Source organism: Pyrus communis, chromosome 11 (assembly GCF_963583255.1).
Source record: "Pyrus communis chromosome 11, drPyrComm1.1, whole genome shotgun sequence".
Classification (NCBI taxonomy): domain Eukaryota; kingdom Viridiplantae; phylum Streptophyta; class Magnoliopsida; order Rosales; family Rosaceae; genus Pyrus; species Pyrus communis.
Window position 1 is genome coordinate 17,023,628 of NC_084813.1, and position 18,053 is coordinate 17,041,680.

Genomic DNA, 18,053 nt, shown 5'->3' on the forward strand with positions numbered 1-18,053 from the left:
CAAGAAATAGGTAGATGAATGAGTATAAACTAACTTGACAAACATGGACTTAGTTGAGCAATGGTGAAACCGAATCCCTAGCTTCATTTCCATTGATACTATCCCATTACATTAGTTGTTGATTCATTTATTTGTGTTTACTTCATTTTTCTCATGCTTTCAAGTTACAACAACAAATCTGTCTATTTAGACTAGTTTGATTCATTTCCAAATCTGCCTAGTTTGTTTAGTTTGATTCATTTCCAAATCTGCCTAGTTTGTTTAGTTTGATTCATTTCTTAGAGTTCTTGCAAAACAAGTAGTTACATAGGTCCAATTAGTCCCTGCGGATTCGACACCCTTGCTTGTGCCATTATACTAAATATATTCTAGCATTAGGAAGGAATTATACATCAACAAAAATGGCGCCGTTGCCGGGGACTGATTTCAGTCCCTTGTAATTGCTTGTTTGCTTGTTTGCTATTTTGATTAGTGTCAAGGTTCATAACTTGTCAAATTGATAACTGGAAGTTGATTTAAGTTGCATACATTTCATGTGTGGAAAAGAATCCCTTAGCCATTCCATTATCCATTGGTTTACATCAATTTGCTTTACAATCTGCTTTCGTTATAATCTGTCCATTTAATTGCATTTCGTCCAAATACAATTTCTCCCCATATTTTGTTAAGTTTTAGGCTTAGAATCTGTCTTATCTTGTGTTTTGAAGCATTTTGAGTCAAGCTCAAACCTAATTTTCGTCCAAAATTAGGTTTAGTGTCAAAACTGCCCAGTTTGTGTTTTTAGGCAGTTTTGAGAGTTTTTAGCTTGTTTTGAGTCTTGTGAATCTGTTTTGAGTCCTTTGAGTCCTTTCAAACGTTTTTAAGTTTATTTTTGTTCATTCCATTGTTGTTGTTAGTAGATTTTCATTCACACTTGTGTTATTTTATTTCAGGTAGTATATGTCAAATAAACTTGTTGAGTTAGGCCAAAGAATTGAACGGTTGAAGGGCCACACTTTGGACAACTTTGTGCCATCAAGTTCATCCTTTAACCGTGAGGAAGAGGAAGGGAATTCACCTAGTTCAACAAGTAAAGAATCTGAGCAATTTAATTGGGAAAGAGAAGAAGAGATGGCGGGCAACGAAGATGAGCTTCGAGCTTTGGAGGACTTTGCTCAACCAATCATACCAAATTCACCTTCATGCATCTTGCTGCCCACAGAAGCTAGAAACTATGATCTCAAATCTTCACATTTCCATATGTTTCCTTCATTTTATGGCTTACCTAATGAAGACCCTTTAGCTCATATTAAAGAGTTTTACAATGTTGTGAGTGGTTTACCTTTGCAGGGAGTAAATGAAGCAAATTTGAGGATGATAGTGTTTCCTTACACCTTGAAAGATAGGGCCAAGAGTTGGTTGATGACTCTAACACCAGGTTCCCTCACTACATGGGATGTCGTGGCTAAGAAATTCTTGGAGAAGTTCTTTTCCACTCAAAAGACAGCCACATTAAGGGGACAAATCTTCAACTTCAAACAAGATGATGGAGAACCTTTCAATGAGTGTTGGGAGCGTTTTAAAGGCCTCTTGATCCAATGCCCACACCATGGGTTACCTTTTCACTTACAAATGCAAATTTTCTATGATGGATTAACCCAAAATTGTCAATCAACTGTTGATAATGCAGCAGGTGGAGCATTGAAGAAAAAGAATGCTCAAGAGTCATATAACATTTATGAGATGTTGGGGTCTAATGCTCAACACAAAGACTTAAGGGGTAAGAAAGTTGGAGTCTATGAAACAAGTTCTAATCATGAGCTTTTGTTGCAGGTAGCTAACCTAGAAAGGAAGCTTGAATCCGTGCTCAACATGGTGCCAAAAGCAAATGAAGTGTGTGCCATTTGCAACTTACCAAACCACCCTACTCATCAATGTCCATCTAGGGAGGCTTATCCCGAGTATGTTCAAGAGCAAGTGAACCTCATGAATTCTTACAATCAAAGACCAAGGAATGATATGTATTCCAATACATATAACCCGAATTGGAGAGATCATCCCAACTTTTCATGGAAGAACAACAATCCAATCCAAAATTTCCAATCAAAACCTGCCACTACCCTTGAGGATACGGTTAAGTTGTTAGCCCAAAACACCTTGCAATTCCAACATTCCACAAATAGCACTCTCCAACAACATTCAGCAGCCCTAACCAAAATGGAGACACAATTGGGGCAGATTGCAGATGCCTTGAACCAAAGAGAGGTTGGGAAGTTTCCAAGCCAACCCGTGATACTCCAAAGGAACCAAGAGCAAGCCAAAGCAATCACTACACTTAGAAGTGGTAAGGCTATTGATAATAGAGTTGGCAATGAAGTTACTAATGAATATGATCATGTGAATGCAGGTGTTACTCAAGGAGACAATGAGAAACCAAATGAGGAACCAAGCCATGCTACTTCCTCATTTGAAGCACCAAATCTTCACAAGGCCGAGAAACCATACACTCCACCAATACCATTCCCTGGAAGACTTGCCAAGAGCAAGCAGGATAAGTCATTTAAGGAGATTTTTGATATACTAAGCAAAGTGAATGTTAACTTACCTTTGCTTGATGTCATTAGGAACATGCCGACATATGGGAAGTTCTTCAAGGAGTTAAACAGCTACAAAAGGAAGTATGGACCACATGAGAAGGTAGTGGTGTCTGAGAATGTGAGTGCAGTTTTGCAAAGAAAACTTCCTCCAAAGCTCAAGGATCCAGGCAGTTTCTCTATCAACATCACCATAGGGGACAAGAAAGTAGAGAAGGCAATGCTTGATTTGGGTGCTAGCATCAACTTAATGCCTTATTCAGTGTACCTTCAACTAGGTTTGGGAGATTTGAAAGCCACCACCATTTCATTACAACTTGCAGACAGATCAGTTAAATATCCAAGAGGTATAGTAGAAGATATCCTAGTTCAAGTTGATAAACTAATATTGCCTGCAGATTTTGTAGTGTTGGACATGGAAGAAGCTCCTATACATGATCGTGAGTTGCCTATATTGCTTGGGAGACCCTTCATGGCCACGGCCAAGACCATCATTGATGTGCAAAATGGACTCCTCACTATGACAGTGTTAGGAGAGACAGTTCAATTCAAAGTGTTTGAATCTCTTGCTCATCCTTCTTCATCTCTTGATTGTTATGCCATTGATGTGCTTGATTCACTTGTATTCTCTAAGTTCTTGCAGGCACAATCGAATGAACCCTTACAAACTGTTTTGAGTCAATCTCAAGATGAGTTTGATGAAGAAGATGCACTCATGGAAGAAGTAGCTGCCTTGGAAGCATTAGCATTGTATCCTTTGAATGTTTCACCTATTGTAGAACCTTTAGAATCATCAATGTCACATTTAACTCCTTCCACTGTTAAGGCACCAAAACTTGAACTTAAGCCACTTCCACCACATCTAAAATATGCATATCTAGCTGAATTTGAAACTCTTCCAATTATCATAGCTTCTGATCTCACCCCAATTGAAGAAGATAAACTAATTAGGGTGTTAAAAGAGTTCAAATCAGTTTTTGGTTGGTCTATTGCAGATATCAAGGGAATAAGCCCTACCATGTGCATGCATAGGATTCTTTTGGAGGAAGGGGCAAAGTCAACCCGTGAGCCACAAAGAAGACTCAATCCACACATGAAGGAGGTTGTTAGGAATGAGGTGTTGAAATTGTTAGATGTGGGGATCATATATCCCATTTCTGATAGCAAATGGGTGAGTGCCATTCAAGTGGTTCCTAAGAAGGTGGGAATCACTGTGATGAGGAATGAAAACAATGAGCTTATGCCCACAAAGCCCACGGCCAGTTGGCATGTTTGCACCGATTACAGGAAGTTGAATTCTAGCACTAGAAAAGATTACTTTCCTATGCCTTTCATAGATCAAATGCTTGAGAGATTGGCAGGTTACTCACATTATTGTTTTCTGGATGGATACTCAGGTTACAATCAAATTGCAATCGCTCCGGAGGATCAAGAGAAAACAACCTTTACTTGCCCCTTTGGCACATTTGCATACAGGAGAATGCCTTTTGGACTTTGCAATGCTCCAACAACATTCCAAAGATGCATGTTGGCCATCTTTTCTGACATGGTAGAAAGATTCATTGAGGTATTTATGGATGACTTCTCAGTGTTTGGTTCCTCTTTTGATGAATGTCTTAACCATCTATCGTTAGTACTTCAAAGATGTCAGGAAACAAATTTGGTTCTCAATTGGGAAAAGTGCCAATTTATGGTGAAACAAGGAATTGTGTTGGGGCATGTAATCTCTAGCAAAGGAATGGAGGTAGACAAAGCCAAAATTGACGTCATCACCAATATGGTAGCCCCCACCACTGTGAAGGGAGTAAGAAGTTTTTTGGGCCATGCGGGTTTTTATCGTCGTTTCATTAAGAACTTTTCAATGATCACTCGTCCATTATGCAATCTGTTAGCTAAAGATGTTGTATTTCATTTTGATAAGGCTTGTATGGATGCATTCAATACTTTGAAAAATGAACTAACCTCGGCCCCTATTATTATGGCACCAGATTGGTCGTTACCTTTTGAATTAATGTGTGATGCCTCTGACTATGCTGTTGGTGCAGTTTTAGGGCAAAGGGTGAACAAGCTTCCACATGTGATCTACTATGCAAGCCGGACTCTGCATGATGCTCAACTTAACTATTCCACAACTGAAAAGGAGTTGCTTGCTGTTGTTTTTGCCTTAGAAAAGTTTAGGTCATATCTTGTGGGATCTAAGGTTATTGTGTTTTCTGATCATGCAGCCATTAGGTATTTGATGACAAAGAAGGATGCTAAACCACGCTTGATTAGATGGATACTCTTACTACAAGAGTTTGACTTGGAAATTCGAGATAAGAAGGGCAGTGATAATGTTGTGGCTGGCCATTTGTCCAGGCTTAATGAAAACCATGGAGTGGGACAACCTTTGCCCCTAAATGAATCATTTCCAGATGAACAACTCTTTGTTGTTCAAGAAAAAGAACCATGGTATGCGGACTTTGTGAATTATCTTGCCTGTGGTATAATGAGAAATGACCTTTCTTTTCAGGAAAGAAAGAAGTTCCTTGCCATGGTGAAGCACTACGTTTGGGACGAACCATATTTGTTTAAATACTGCCCTGATCAAATCATTAGGAGATGTGTCCCAGAGAGTGAGCAACAAAGCATTCTAACATTTAGCCATACATTGGCGTGTGGAGGACATTTTGGTGCCAAAAAGACATCTCTAAAGGTTTTACAATCTGGTTTCTTTTGGCCTACTTTATTCAAAGATGCGTTTGATTTTTGCTCTAAGTGTGATAGGTGCCAGAAGATGGGGAACATTAGTCGAAGAAATGAAATGCCATTGAACAACATTTTGGTAGTGGAGCTCTTTGATGTTTGGGGAATTGACTTCATGGGACCATTTCCATCCTCCTTTGGCTGTTTATACATATTAGTGGCAGTGGATTACGTATCCAAATGGGTTGAAGCCATTGCTACAAGAACTAATGATCATAAGGTTGTGTTGAATTTTCTTAAAGATGTGATTTTTTGTAGGTTTGGAACCCCAAGAGCTATTATTAGTGATGGTGGCAGCCATTTCTGCAACAAACCCTTTGAATCCTTGATGAAGAAGTACAATATCAACCACAAAGTGGCAACCCCGTACCATCCTCAAACCTCAGGACAAGTGGAGATTAGCAATAGGGAGATCAAGAACATCTTGATGAAGACCGTGAGCCCTACAAGGAAGGATTGGTCATTGAGGTTGAATGATGCACTATGGGCATATAGAACAGCATACAAGACCCCCATTGGCATGAGTCCTTATCGCCTTGTGTTTGGGAAAGCTTGTCATTTGCCAATGGAGCTTGAACACCGTGCATATTGGGCCATCAAGAAGTTCAACTTTGATTACAAGGATGCTGGAATAGCAAGGAAGCTCCAACTTAATGAGTTGGAAGAGCTTAGAAATGAAGCATATGAGAATGCCAAAATCTACAAGGAACGGACTAAGCTCTATCATGACAAGGCCATCCTAAGGAAGGAGTTTCACCAAGGTATGAAAGTACTTTTGTTTGACTCACGTTTGAGACTTTTTCCAGGAAAATTGAAGTCTAGGTGGGTGGGACCATTCAAAGTATTACAAACATTTCCCCACGGAGCTGTGGAGATAGAGAACATTAAGAATGGCACCTCTTTTAAAGTCAATGGGCAGCGTTTGAAACCATACTTGGATAAAGGGGAGGAAGAGCAAGTGTATCAAGTCGTGGATGTTCTTGAATTTACAACACCATGAGCAAGCTACCATGTCTTGCCTAGACATTAAATAAAGCGCTTACTAGGAGGCAACCTAGTGTGGTTTGTGTTCTTTCTTTATGTTGTGTTTTTGTTGTTACCATTCCATATTCTTTGCCTACTTACATTGCATACAATTTTAAACATCGAGGACAATGTTTAGGATAGGTTTGGGGGTGTGGGATGGAAGGTTTGTTTTTTGTGTTTGTTTTAAGTGTTAGTTTTGGTTAAGGGTGTTTTTGCATGCTAATACGAATGTATATGAGGACTATGTTTGAAAGCAAACGATTGGGTTGCTATGAAAAAGGGTTGCATCTTGTTGTCATGTATAAAGCTATAACTCTTGAAATTATGATGATAGAGTTACCATACTCAAATTCTGGAAGAAGAATTGTGGAGACTACCCTAGTGAGTTATTTTGAGCTTAATTGCGTCTTTGAGAGGGTTTAAATTGTTTCTACTTCTATCTTTTTCTTTCAATTTCACTTTAAATGATCTCATTACTTCTATCTTGATTGGATACTAAGAATTACTCTCTTTGCAGATACCATGTGTTTAGTATCATTCATGAATGAACTCAATGAGATGATGTTAGGCTATGCATGTTTTAACTACTAAAAGGCTTAAATCCTACCCATTTGTGTGCTCCATTCACCCTTGTTGCAGCCAAACACTTTAGCCTAATTCTTTCATCACCCACACTATACTCTACCCATTCTAGCCCATTACAAGCCATACCTTATAGTTTGGGGAATACCAAGGTGATGAAGACTAAAGGTAAATTGAGCTTAGAACAAGATTGTGGCATGTACCGAGGGCACCTATGTTGAAGATGTTTCTAAAAAAAAAAAAAAAAGTTATAAAAAAAAAAAAGAAGAGAAGAGAATTAAAGTGGATACAAGTTCCAAATCCCCTCATTATAAGACTTAGGGCCTGGATGCCAAAAACAAAGAAGAAAGAAAACAAATGCAAGTGAAGAGCATGATCCTCAAGAACACTTTGGTATGCCCCAAGCTCTAGTATTTCATATCACTTCTTTCGTAACCTATAACCTAAGCCTTACATTACAATCTTGAGAAAAGACCTAGCTGATCATTGAGGATGTATTCATGAGGTGATGGTAAGTGTGCGTGTTATCTAAATTCTTAGCATTTGATTCATTTCATGAGATCTACTCAGAAATTGTGCTTCCATTCCAGATTTCATATGTGAGAATTTTGATTCCCTTTACATAATTTCACTCATATATGGTTGTGGAGGGTTTAAACCTTAGGATCTGAGTGAAAATTTTGAGTGAAATCTGTGAGGAGTAGAGTTGAGGCGAATTCTATCTGAAGCATTTGGGTATGGTGACCTTGAAGTTGTAAGACATGGAGAAATATCTTTATACGTTACAGTTGATACGATTCTTTGAAGTAGAAATCTTTTGAGTTGAATGAATGAAAAAATCTTCATTGGTTCTTATTAGTTTGTTTAAAGCATGTTTTAACCAAGTTGTTTGCAGATTTTGTAAATGTTTGTGGGTGTCATCACTGTAAGCCCTCAGGAGACACAACTCCTCCAACTAGGGACACCTAGAGGTTCAAAGGCTTGTTGCACATGCTCAGTGCAATCGTTTGCCCAGCGAAAGTGGTTTAGTTAGATGTTTGTGTTTTGTGTGTTTTAGTTTTAAGTTTGCTCGAGGACTAGCAAAAACCAGGTTTGGGGGTATTTGATAAGTCACATTTTGCATGCATTTATATCTTCCTTATTTGGTGTCTTTGTGATTGTTTTGGATTAAACTAGTTGCATTTTACACTATTTGGTGTTAGTGTGCAGCCAAGGGTGAACTTGGATCAATGGGAAGGCAAATGAAGTAAAAACATTCCAGAAAAGATGTGAAGTGTTAAGAGATGCAATTCGGCCATATTGGGTGATTCTAAACAAAGCAAAAGCATGGAAGTCACCTATGTGGTTCCAACATCAAAACATGCATTCACATGCATGTCACAACCTTGGCCGTGTGTTCCCATATCATCCCATCATTTGATGCAATTCTAGCACCAAATCAGATTCCTCACAATCCCATTTCCATCACTTAATTCATTTCAGCCATTTTGACACCAACAATCACAAACATCCATTCCGTGCACTCCATTACATTTCTACACTTCATCTTTACAGAAATTCACATGCATTGTGATTAAACAAGTAACTCCTTGCAGCCATCATTTCAGAAATCCAACTCATCCCTTTGTCCATGCCGTGTGTTCTTCCCATTTCCAGATTTGTATAAACATTTTCTGGTGCTCCAATTCACCTTTGCAGGTTCCACTCACTTGTTGCAGCAAGGGCACATGCATTTTGATTAAACAAACCACATGCTTGCAGACATTGTCCATGCCATGCGTCCACTACCTCAGAAACCCATCATTCCATCTGATTTATGCTCAGCCATCTGAGTTAAACAAATGCAAGATCCAATCTGATTGTTGGAGACACATTCTTTTTGATAAAACAAGTCTCATTGGACATAAGAAAGGTCCGCAAGTTTTCTTCTTCAACCATTCCATTACACACACTCTATTGGCTCCATTTTCTGTCCATCATTTCACTCTCATTCTCCCTCTCCATCCCATTGCATTCGATACTCTCTCCATCTCACAGAAACTATCCATTCTCTTCCACACACCCATAACCTCTCCCATTTCACTCCATTCTCTGTCCATTTTCTGTCCCAAGGGCAGAAACCATTCAACCAAGCCATTCTACCTTCATCCGCACCACATTTGGAGAAGCAACACCAAGGAACTCTTCAAGGACTTCAACATCAGTTTTGCTTCAAGGGTTTCTCCTTCTTAATCTTATGTTCACTCATGTTATTTATTTTTATGTTAAATCTTTGTAAACATGAAGTGTAACTAATCCTCCTCTAGGGATTCGATGTAACCTTGCAAAGTTTGCCATGTAATTAAGTTAGAATGCTCAGTTTGTCCATCTATTTCTTGTTTCATTCTCTGATTTAATGGTGACTTAGTATGTTGATTTTAATGTTTGATCATCATTTGAATTAATCACTAAGTTGTGTAGCCAAGATTAAGACACACATCATGCATAATCTTGGTAGATATGTGAATGAATGAAGGGAGTGTTTAGCACACATCCTGCCGAGTTATTCCCTTTGGTTTTATGAAAGTTTCTTGTACATTACATAATCTTGATTATGAACCAAAGTTGCACATCACAATTAGGTTTATGATTAGAGACATTTGATCAAATCCACACATCATATGGTTGATCATATCCAAGTGAAACAAACTCAAGAAATAGGTAGATGAATGAGTATAAACTAACTTGACAAACATGGACTTAGTTGAGCAATGGTGAAACCGAATCCCTAGCTTCATTTCCATTGATACTATCCCATTACATTAGTTGTTGATTCATTTATTTGTGTTTACTTCATTTTTCTCATGCTTTCAAGTTACAACAACAAATCTGTCTATTTAGACTAGTTTGATTCATTTCCAAATCTGCCTAGTTTGTTTAGTTTGATTCATTTCCAAATCTGCCTAGTTTGTTTAGTTTGATTCATTTCTTAGAGTTCTTGCAAAACAAGTAGTTACATAGGTCCAATTAGTCCCTGCGGATTCGACACCCTTGCTTGTGCCATTATACTAAATATATTCTAGCATTAGGAAGGAATTATACATCAACAAATATACATATAAGGCTTACATGATCCACTCCCTTGAGCAATGTGGGATGTAACAATCCACCCCCCTTAGGGGCCCGACGTCCTCGTCGGCACAAATCAGGCCAGGGATTGGCTCTGATACTAAATTGTCACATCCCAGCCCGGGCCCCCACCACATCCTGGGCTCAACTCCACCGTAGCACGATATTGTCCGCTTTGGGCCCCGACCATGCCCTCACAGTTTTGTTTCTAGGAACTCACACGAGAACTTCCCAATGGGTCACCTATCTTGGGATTGCTCTCACGCAAACTCGCGCAAACTCGCTTAACTTCGGAGTTCCTACGGAACCCGAAGCCAGTGAGCTCCCAAAATGCCTCGTCCTAGGTAGAGATAGGAATATACATATACGTTTTACAGGATCCACTTCCCTGGGTGATGTGGGATGTAACACAGATAATAATGTGATTAAATTAGTTGTCAAATTATTGTTTTTTTTTTTAATAAACGATATTATCTACCATCTCCAACCCTTAGGATAAAACCTAAAATTTTTAGCCCAGAAAATTTAGGTTTTAGCCCAGACACAGTTTTTCTGCTCCAACCCTTCTAACCTAAAATTTTAGCCCCGGATTATTAAAGAATGAACTTAGGCTAATTTTTTTTTTCTTAAATTAACTTCTAATATATATATATATATGTAGATTATCGTAAATTAATTTTATGAACATGTTTATCTAAAAATATTTAAATTCCGATAAATATTGAAAAATCACTAAATTGATACATGAAACTCATGAAACACTATGGAAGAATATGAAAATCATGATAGAGATGTATAAACACAAAATACATGAAACACACAAGACACAGAGAACATATGTGAAGGACATACAAAACACATGTGAAGCATATACACATGTGAAGGACATACAAAGCACATGATAGAGATGAAGCACACATAGAACACATGTGAAACACATAACACATATGAACATATACCAAATATATACAAAACACATGAAACGCATGAAACACAAACCTACACACATGAAACTGAAACATGGATTTGGGCTGGCCAATTCAAGGGCCGTCATAACAAGCCAACCATTGTGCTCGAGGATGTGGCGTCTTACGACATATGGATTTGGCATGCATTCTTCGGTGCTCCTAGATCAAACAACGATATCAACGTTTTTTGGTATTCTCCTTTGTTCGATGATGTTGTCAATAGATGGGCACCAGAATGGAGGTACAAGGTAAATGGTAATAGGTATGAGCTAGGTTACTACCTAGCTAATGATATTTATCCTAGTTGGTCTACCTTTGTCAAAAGTTATTCTCATCTCGTTAGTGCGAAGAAGAAATTATTTTCGCAGAGGCAAGAGTCTTACAGGAAGGATGTGGAAATAATGTTCGGGATCTTACAAGCTCGATGGGCCATTGTTAAAAGGGCTGCATGATTATGGCATACCTAAGACCTCCATTCAATCATGATGACGTGCATAATTTTGCACAACATGATTGTGGAAGACGAGTACATCGAAATTGAAGATGATTCAGACGAAGATGTGGATGATGACCAACCAACAATGCAAGAGTTATGGCAAGAGATGTTGAATATCTCGCTGCAACCACATATGAGACTCGACAGGATAGAGTCACATTGAGTGAGTATATCAGACGTTTAAATAGAATTCAAGCTCCTCAAGGTCATGACACACTCCGCAAGGATTTGGTTGAGCGTATATGGCGCCGAGAAGGTGAATGTTGATGATGTTGGTGTATTAATGTGTTCTTGTGTTAAATTTAAGTGTGTTGTGTTGTTATTTTATGTAATAATTTTAAGTGTATTATGTTGGTATTTTCTAGTAATAAATTGAAGTGTCTTCTTGTGCAAAGTCTTTTGTCTAGTACGTTGTCAAAATTATTAAATGCCGTTTGAATTATTAAAGGCATCTATTGTACATCAAAGTGTGCAATAATAAGTACAATAGTTATTGAAGGTATCTAGATTAATAGAAAACAATAATTAATAAGCCATAAATTTAATACACACGACAATTAATAAACTATATAAACTTAATACAAACGACAATTCATAAACCACAAAAACTTAATACAATTGATAATTCATAAACTACATAAACTTAATAATGATATCCACCATCTTGACTTGGTGGTGGACTTGGGATATAACCTTGAGATGAATCATCATCTTGAAATAAACTCCTTGTGGCATACTTTCGCAAAATTTCCTTTTGCTTACCATATAAGAACTTCTTCCTCTATGGAGTGTATTTGTTGAGGTCCTCCATCATATGAAATTAATTTCGAACCTCTCTTGCTCACTATCCCCTTCTTTTTTCATGGCCAAACGCATTCGAGCCGCTTCTTCTTGCTGAGAGCTATGGCTTTCGCTCAATCTTGCAAATCCGGTAGCAATGTGTGCACTCATCGGATCTTGGGACTTCCCTTTTCTCTTTGCTTCCTTTTGCTTATCTCTTTCCTGGGGGCCTTGCAAAAGAAGAAGTTGGGGTTAATTCATGGACACTTTCATTGACACCTTCATTGATACCTTCATCTCCATCATTTGTTGGTGCAGCTTCACATTGAAATAATCTTCCCCATTGTTGGTCCGCATCGGTACCCCACCTTGGACAATCCTTGAGGACCTCTCAAACATGATGCAACTCAAAATGTTGATTTATTGGTGTTACTCTTGTCTTGTAAATTGACATTGCTTTGTCACCCTATGCAAAAAATACATAAAAGCAATTAGTTTCAAAATAATATTATGTACATGACAAATAAAATATCAACAAAAAAACTCACAATTTCTGTGGCACTCCTTCCACTAGCCATGCCAACCACGGTTTTCTCCAAGCTTCCCTTCCATAAAGTGCATGCTTTGTTTATAACCTTCCACCGATCGTAAACACCACCACCTTCTTTCCCACCGCCGTTGCAGTTTTCATGGAACTAATCAACGATTTTGTCCCACAAAACCTTTTTATTTTGATTTGTGCCAACTGCACCATCTTCGCTAATAGAAACCCATGCCAAGCATAAAACAACATCTTCCTCACAGGTCCAATTATGACCTCTAATATGCTCTCTTGCCATCTTGAAAATTTTGAAAATGTGAAGAAATGGTAGAAAGAAAAATTGGAAGAATTGTAGGAGAAAAGTGAGTTTTGTGTGGATGTTAGAACAAATACATAGGTATTTATAAAGTTTTTTGGTGAATTTTGAGTTAAATAATTTTTTTTTAATTATTTTATCCGTTGAATTTAAATTTCAACCGTTAGATCTTTTTTTTTACCGTTATATTTGATTATATTCGATCTCAGCCGTTGGATTCAATGTATTTTAAAATTAGATTTTTTTTATAAAATAAAATTTGAATCTGGATCGTTAGATCAACCAACGGTCCAAATATAGCAGTTGTTGGGCTCCTAATGGTGGCCGACAGCGGCCCTGATAGTGGGTCCCACCATGTCGGGCGTTGAAGGCTTGGGCTCACATAGGGAAAATGGGCTCGTCCACGGGCTGAGACTAGGCTGGGTTTTGGCGAGTCCACGCACGTTTGGGCTAAATCCTGGGTGGTATTTAGCTCTCTTTTGAGTTTTAACTTTTAGCCCACACTTTTAGCTTGGGTTGAGTTTTTTTTTGGGAGGAGGGGGGGAGGGGGTGCTAAAATTTAGCTTTTAGCACATGGTTGGGTTTGGTCTTAGCGCTCTTTTAAGTTTTAGCTTTTAGCCCACACTTTTAGCTTGGGTTGGATTGGGTTTGGGGGGAAGGGGGAGATGGGAAGCTAAAATTTAGTTTTTAGCCCAGGGTTAGGTTTGGTTAAACCATCTCCAACCTTTGGGCTAAAACCTAAAATTTTTAGCCCATAAAATTTAGGTTTTAGCTCAGAAACAGCTTTTCTAGTCCAACCCTTTTGGCCTAAATTTTTTAGCTTGAGATTATTAAAGAATAAATTTAGACTAATTTTTTCTTTTAAAGTAATTTAAAAAAAATTATTTACACTATCATAATTTAATTTTGTGTAAATTTTAACCTAAAAATATTTAAATTCCGATAAATATTAAAAAATCACTAAAATTGGGTGAATTTTGAGTTAAAGAATTTTTTTTAATTATTTTAGCCATTGGTATCAATAAGTCTTGGGAGACATGACCATGTGGGTGGAGTCCCGCTGGTGGTGCCCACATTATTTTCTGGGCTAAATCCTGGGGGGAATTTGGCCTTTGTTTGACTTTTAACTTTTAGATCAGTGAATGAAGAAGGCTCATGCCCGCCCCTTTCTTGCATTTGGGGTTTCCAGAGGCAAGCAAAAGACTACAAAAACTAGATCGGTTCACTTCCACACGTAGCAGCACCCCTCATTGAATTGTTCGCATGTGCTCTCCAAATAGAGTATTCTTGGTATTCTCTTCCCAACAGCTTATTCTATTCCAAATTCCTAGGATATGGAGCTGTGGGTGGTGCATTAATAACTTCATGATCGAAGGAATAAGCTTTTCCACTTTATAAAACTCAAAGAAGGGCTTTCGGAAAAGAAGATATAGGTGGAATAAGCTATGAGACTGGAGCTAGTGGCATAGATTGACTATTCATCTTTCTCGCACAGCCGGGAGTGAGTGCACCGCAAGACCAGACAAGTTACTCCCTCGCCTCGTAGCGGTGGCATCTGTCTTTTAAGTTAAGTAATTTCCTAAGACGGCTCTTCTTATTCTACGATAATCCAAATAGCAGCTCCACGAGTCCGCTCGGAACCAGTCGATTCTTGAGCCATTCGTTCTCCCCTCTCGGTTGGCGTTTGCCAGCCACTAGAGCAAATAAGAGAACCTACAGTGAATGAACTTAAAGAACCGCATGACTGGATTGTACACCTTTGTGTCTGGCTATGTATATGGATGTGCATAAAGAAGGGACGGGACATCTCTCTTCTAGGGTTGATCGGCCCGTTTTTTACCCATGCATTTAACATGGGTTGGGTTGGGTTTGGGGGGAGAATGAAACCTAAAAAATAGCATTTAGCCCAGAGTTAGGTTTGGTCTTAGACCATCTCCAACTCTTGGCCTAAAATCTAAAATTTTTAGCCCAGAAAATTTAGGTTTTAACCTAGAAATCATTATAAATTTTTTTTATTTAAAATTGAATATAAATAGTACCTGACGAAAACTGATCACACAATGCACGATGAAAAGATATGATTGGAGGATCTCCGAAATCCTCACAAAGAGAATCCCGCAAGGATCCTCCTTCATTTTTTCTCACAAATATTTGTTTAATTTTCCATGGTCAAAAAACATGTCCAAGTGGAATACAACATATGTGTCGATATGTGGAGGAGCAATTTCCCGCATTTATTTTCGTCCATATAAATAATAAAATGAGGTGTGGGTGTAATGCGACAGGAGGCAATCCTCGAAGGCTCCATGGCCAATGAAGAACCTTGTAAACTCACACAAACAAATCTCATAAAATTATGGCCCTGAATTTAACTGCTGCTGCTTCATTTTCGTCGTCTTTTAGTCCTCCTCCTCCTCCATTTCTAAACCCAAAGCACAAACATCATCTCAAGTTGTATCCTTTTAGAACACATGCAGCTCAGTCGTCAGACGGAACTGAGAGTTGGATTAAAGAGGAAGACCCTCCTGCTTCTTTCTCCGGTAAGCTTTTCGTTAGCGTATCATCGGTTTGGTTCTTCTTCTGTAATCTGGGTTCGTTAACGCATGCCTCTTCATTATTTTCATTAATTTGAAATTCTAACCTTTTTCTTTGAAAATATTGAATAAGAAGTTTGGATTTTTGGGGATATTATGGATACCTGTCATCGTTTCTGGTACAAAGTAAATTTCAGCTTTAGAAAAAGCACTTTTTTTTTTTGTTACAGATAAAAGCACTTATGTCTGTACTGTACTATAAAGAAGCCAGTATTTTGTCATCTTTAAACACTTAGCATTACTATTTGATTTAATTAAGCTTATGAGTGTAGCATGAACACTAGAGGATATTGTTAGTGGCCTTCCTCTAAGCACTTCTAAACAATCAGCTTTTCACTTTCTGCTTATAAACAATCCAGTCACAGCTTGTTCACTGTCAGCTATATAACCATTTGATTCTGTTGTGCTTTGGCCCGTTTGGTCAATGCGGAACGAGATTCATATTACAACCTCACTAAAATACAAATTCATAGTTGAACAGAATAAAATACAAGAAATTAAGACATCGAGAGATTTACAAGGTTTGGCAAAATCCTTCCTACATCCTAGAGAGATATTGCTCTTCACAATAAGAATAACAGTACAAGTTACACATGAGTTAAATCGACATAACACATTCCCAATCCCTTGTACACCCACTCAAAGAATTTTCCCAATAGCCTCACTCTACCCCAAGAGTTCTTTCACCAGAGACTTTTCACTCTAACTCTCTTGATTTTCTCTCAACTCATGTTCAACCTTTGCCATGGGAGAGCCGAATGCTCTCCCCCTTGGATGTTTCTGCTTACCCTCCCACTTTTCAAAGCATACTAAATGCACAAATATTGCATCTAGTTATAGGCATACACTAGCAACTATGCCAACAACCAAGACCAAAAAGTCTTTAAGTTCACATCACATAATCATGACATAATCAACACCTAGCATACGTAACATACAACCCTTTTCTCCATTTGCCGTTTAATTTATAGAAGAGAAGCATGCACAATTGCATGCTAGCAAACACACAGTCACAAATGGATGCTGCCATTTCCTTTGGTAGCATTAAATAAATGCCACACTTCATCCACCACCGAAAGCACACGGGTCACTTCATTGTTGTCAGCCCAAAATATGAGCCAATCACAACAGATTCAACATTACTACTTTAGCAATAAGAGAGGAAAATCAAAGAATTTAGCATGCCACTAACATTCTATTTACGGCTTCTCATGTCACTGTATTTTTTTTAACAGAAACTGATTTCCGCACTCCCCTTCTGACCTTTTGCACTCCACTGTTTAATTTTGTCATTCGATTCTCCTTTGTATAGTAAATTGATAATAATGGAGACAATTCCATACGCGGGGAGTGCAAGAGGTCAAAAGAACTAGATGTGTCTTGCTCTTCAACTTCTGGTTGCCACTTGCCAGGACCTTTTATTCTGCACTTGATTTTATTTTGGCATTGGTGACCTGAAAACTAGTGATGCTAGAAGCTCGGCATGAATTTAGAGTATATTAACTTCACTTGATAAACCAAAAATGCTTGAAACACTTCCGATATGCTTTTTTTTTTTTTCTTTCTATAGGATCATCATCATCTGCTCGCACGCAGCTGGATCTTTTGGAGCAACTTACCTCTACTAGCTCATCAGTTGACGGTGGTATGCAAAATTCTGTCCATATACTGAATCAGACATATCAAGACACTATATGTTGATCAGAAATTTTGAAGGTTAAGAATGCTTAGAGATACATATTTGATTGCCAGGTTATGTCAGCGATGGTAACTCTCGGAAACTTACAATCCGTCAGCAGCTAGCACAGTTGGTTGAGGACAGAGACGGCGATTTCATCATTCCACTTGGTAAAAACTTTAAAATGGCGAGTGCCAAGGTTTTAACCATCTCTCAGAAGCGAAATATCAAACGACAGGCTTACTTAAATGAAGTATCGAAGAGGAATGATTCAGTTTTCTTTGCCACCATTGGAGCATTTGTACTTGTTCCACCTCTTGTAATATTAGGAATTGCCATATCAACAGGTTATGTACAGCTTTTCCCATGACATATATACTACTGAATATAGAGAAATTCGGTTTACTAATTAAATTTGGAGATCCAGTGCTTCATTTTTTGTCTTTTACATGGAAATTTTGTAAAGATCATATATAAACTGCTTCGATCTGCAAATCGCATGCTTTTCACTTGAAGTTAAGAATGGTATCTAGACCATAGAATCAAAACCATTTTGTTTTGACGATCCAAAAGCTCTTTGAGGCAGACTTTATTCAAAAGCTATTATGATACGAGCGATATAAGGGGGGACTCAAACCCAATTGTG

The 18,053-nt window shown here is 38.2% G+C and overlaps 1 protein-coding gene and 1 non-coding gene across 2 annotated transcripts; one reads left to right on the top strand and one right to left on the bottom strand.

Annotated features, from left to right (window-relative positions):
- Positions 1–1,484: 1,484 nt before the first annotated feature.
- On the bottom strand, positions 1,485–1,595 carry LOC137709593 (small nucleolar RNA R71). The gene has a single exon (XR_011064885.1). It is a non-coding gene; the product is annotated as a small nucleolar RNA R71 (small nucleolar RNA).
- A 13,808-nt stretch (positions 1,596–15,403) lies between these two features.
- LOC137709328 (uncharacterized) lies at positions 15,404–17,911 on the top strand. The gene is made up of 3 exons (XM_068448413.1): positions 15,404–15,675; positions 17,300–17,374; positions 17,482–17,911. Exons 1-3 carry the CDS (start codon positions 15,492–15,494, stop codon positions 17,775–17,777), a joined length of 555 nt encoding a protein of 184 aa, XP_068304514.1. The 5' UTR covers positions 15,404–15,491; the 3' UTR covers positions 17,778–17,911.
- The last annotated feature ends 142 nt before the right edge of the window (positions 17,912–18,053 follow it).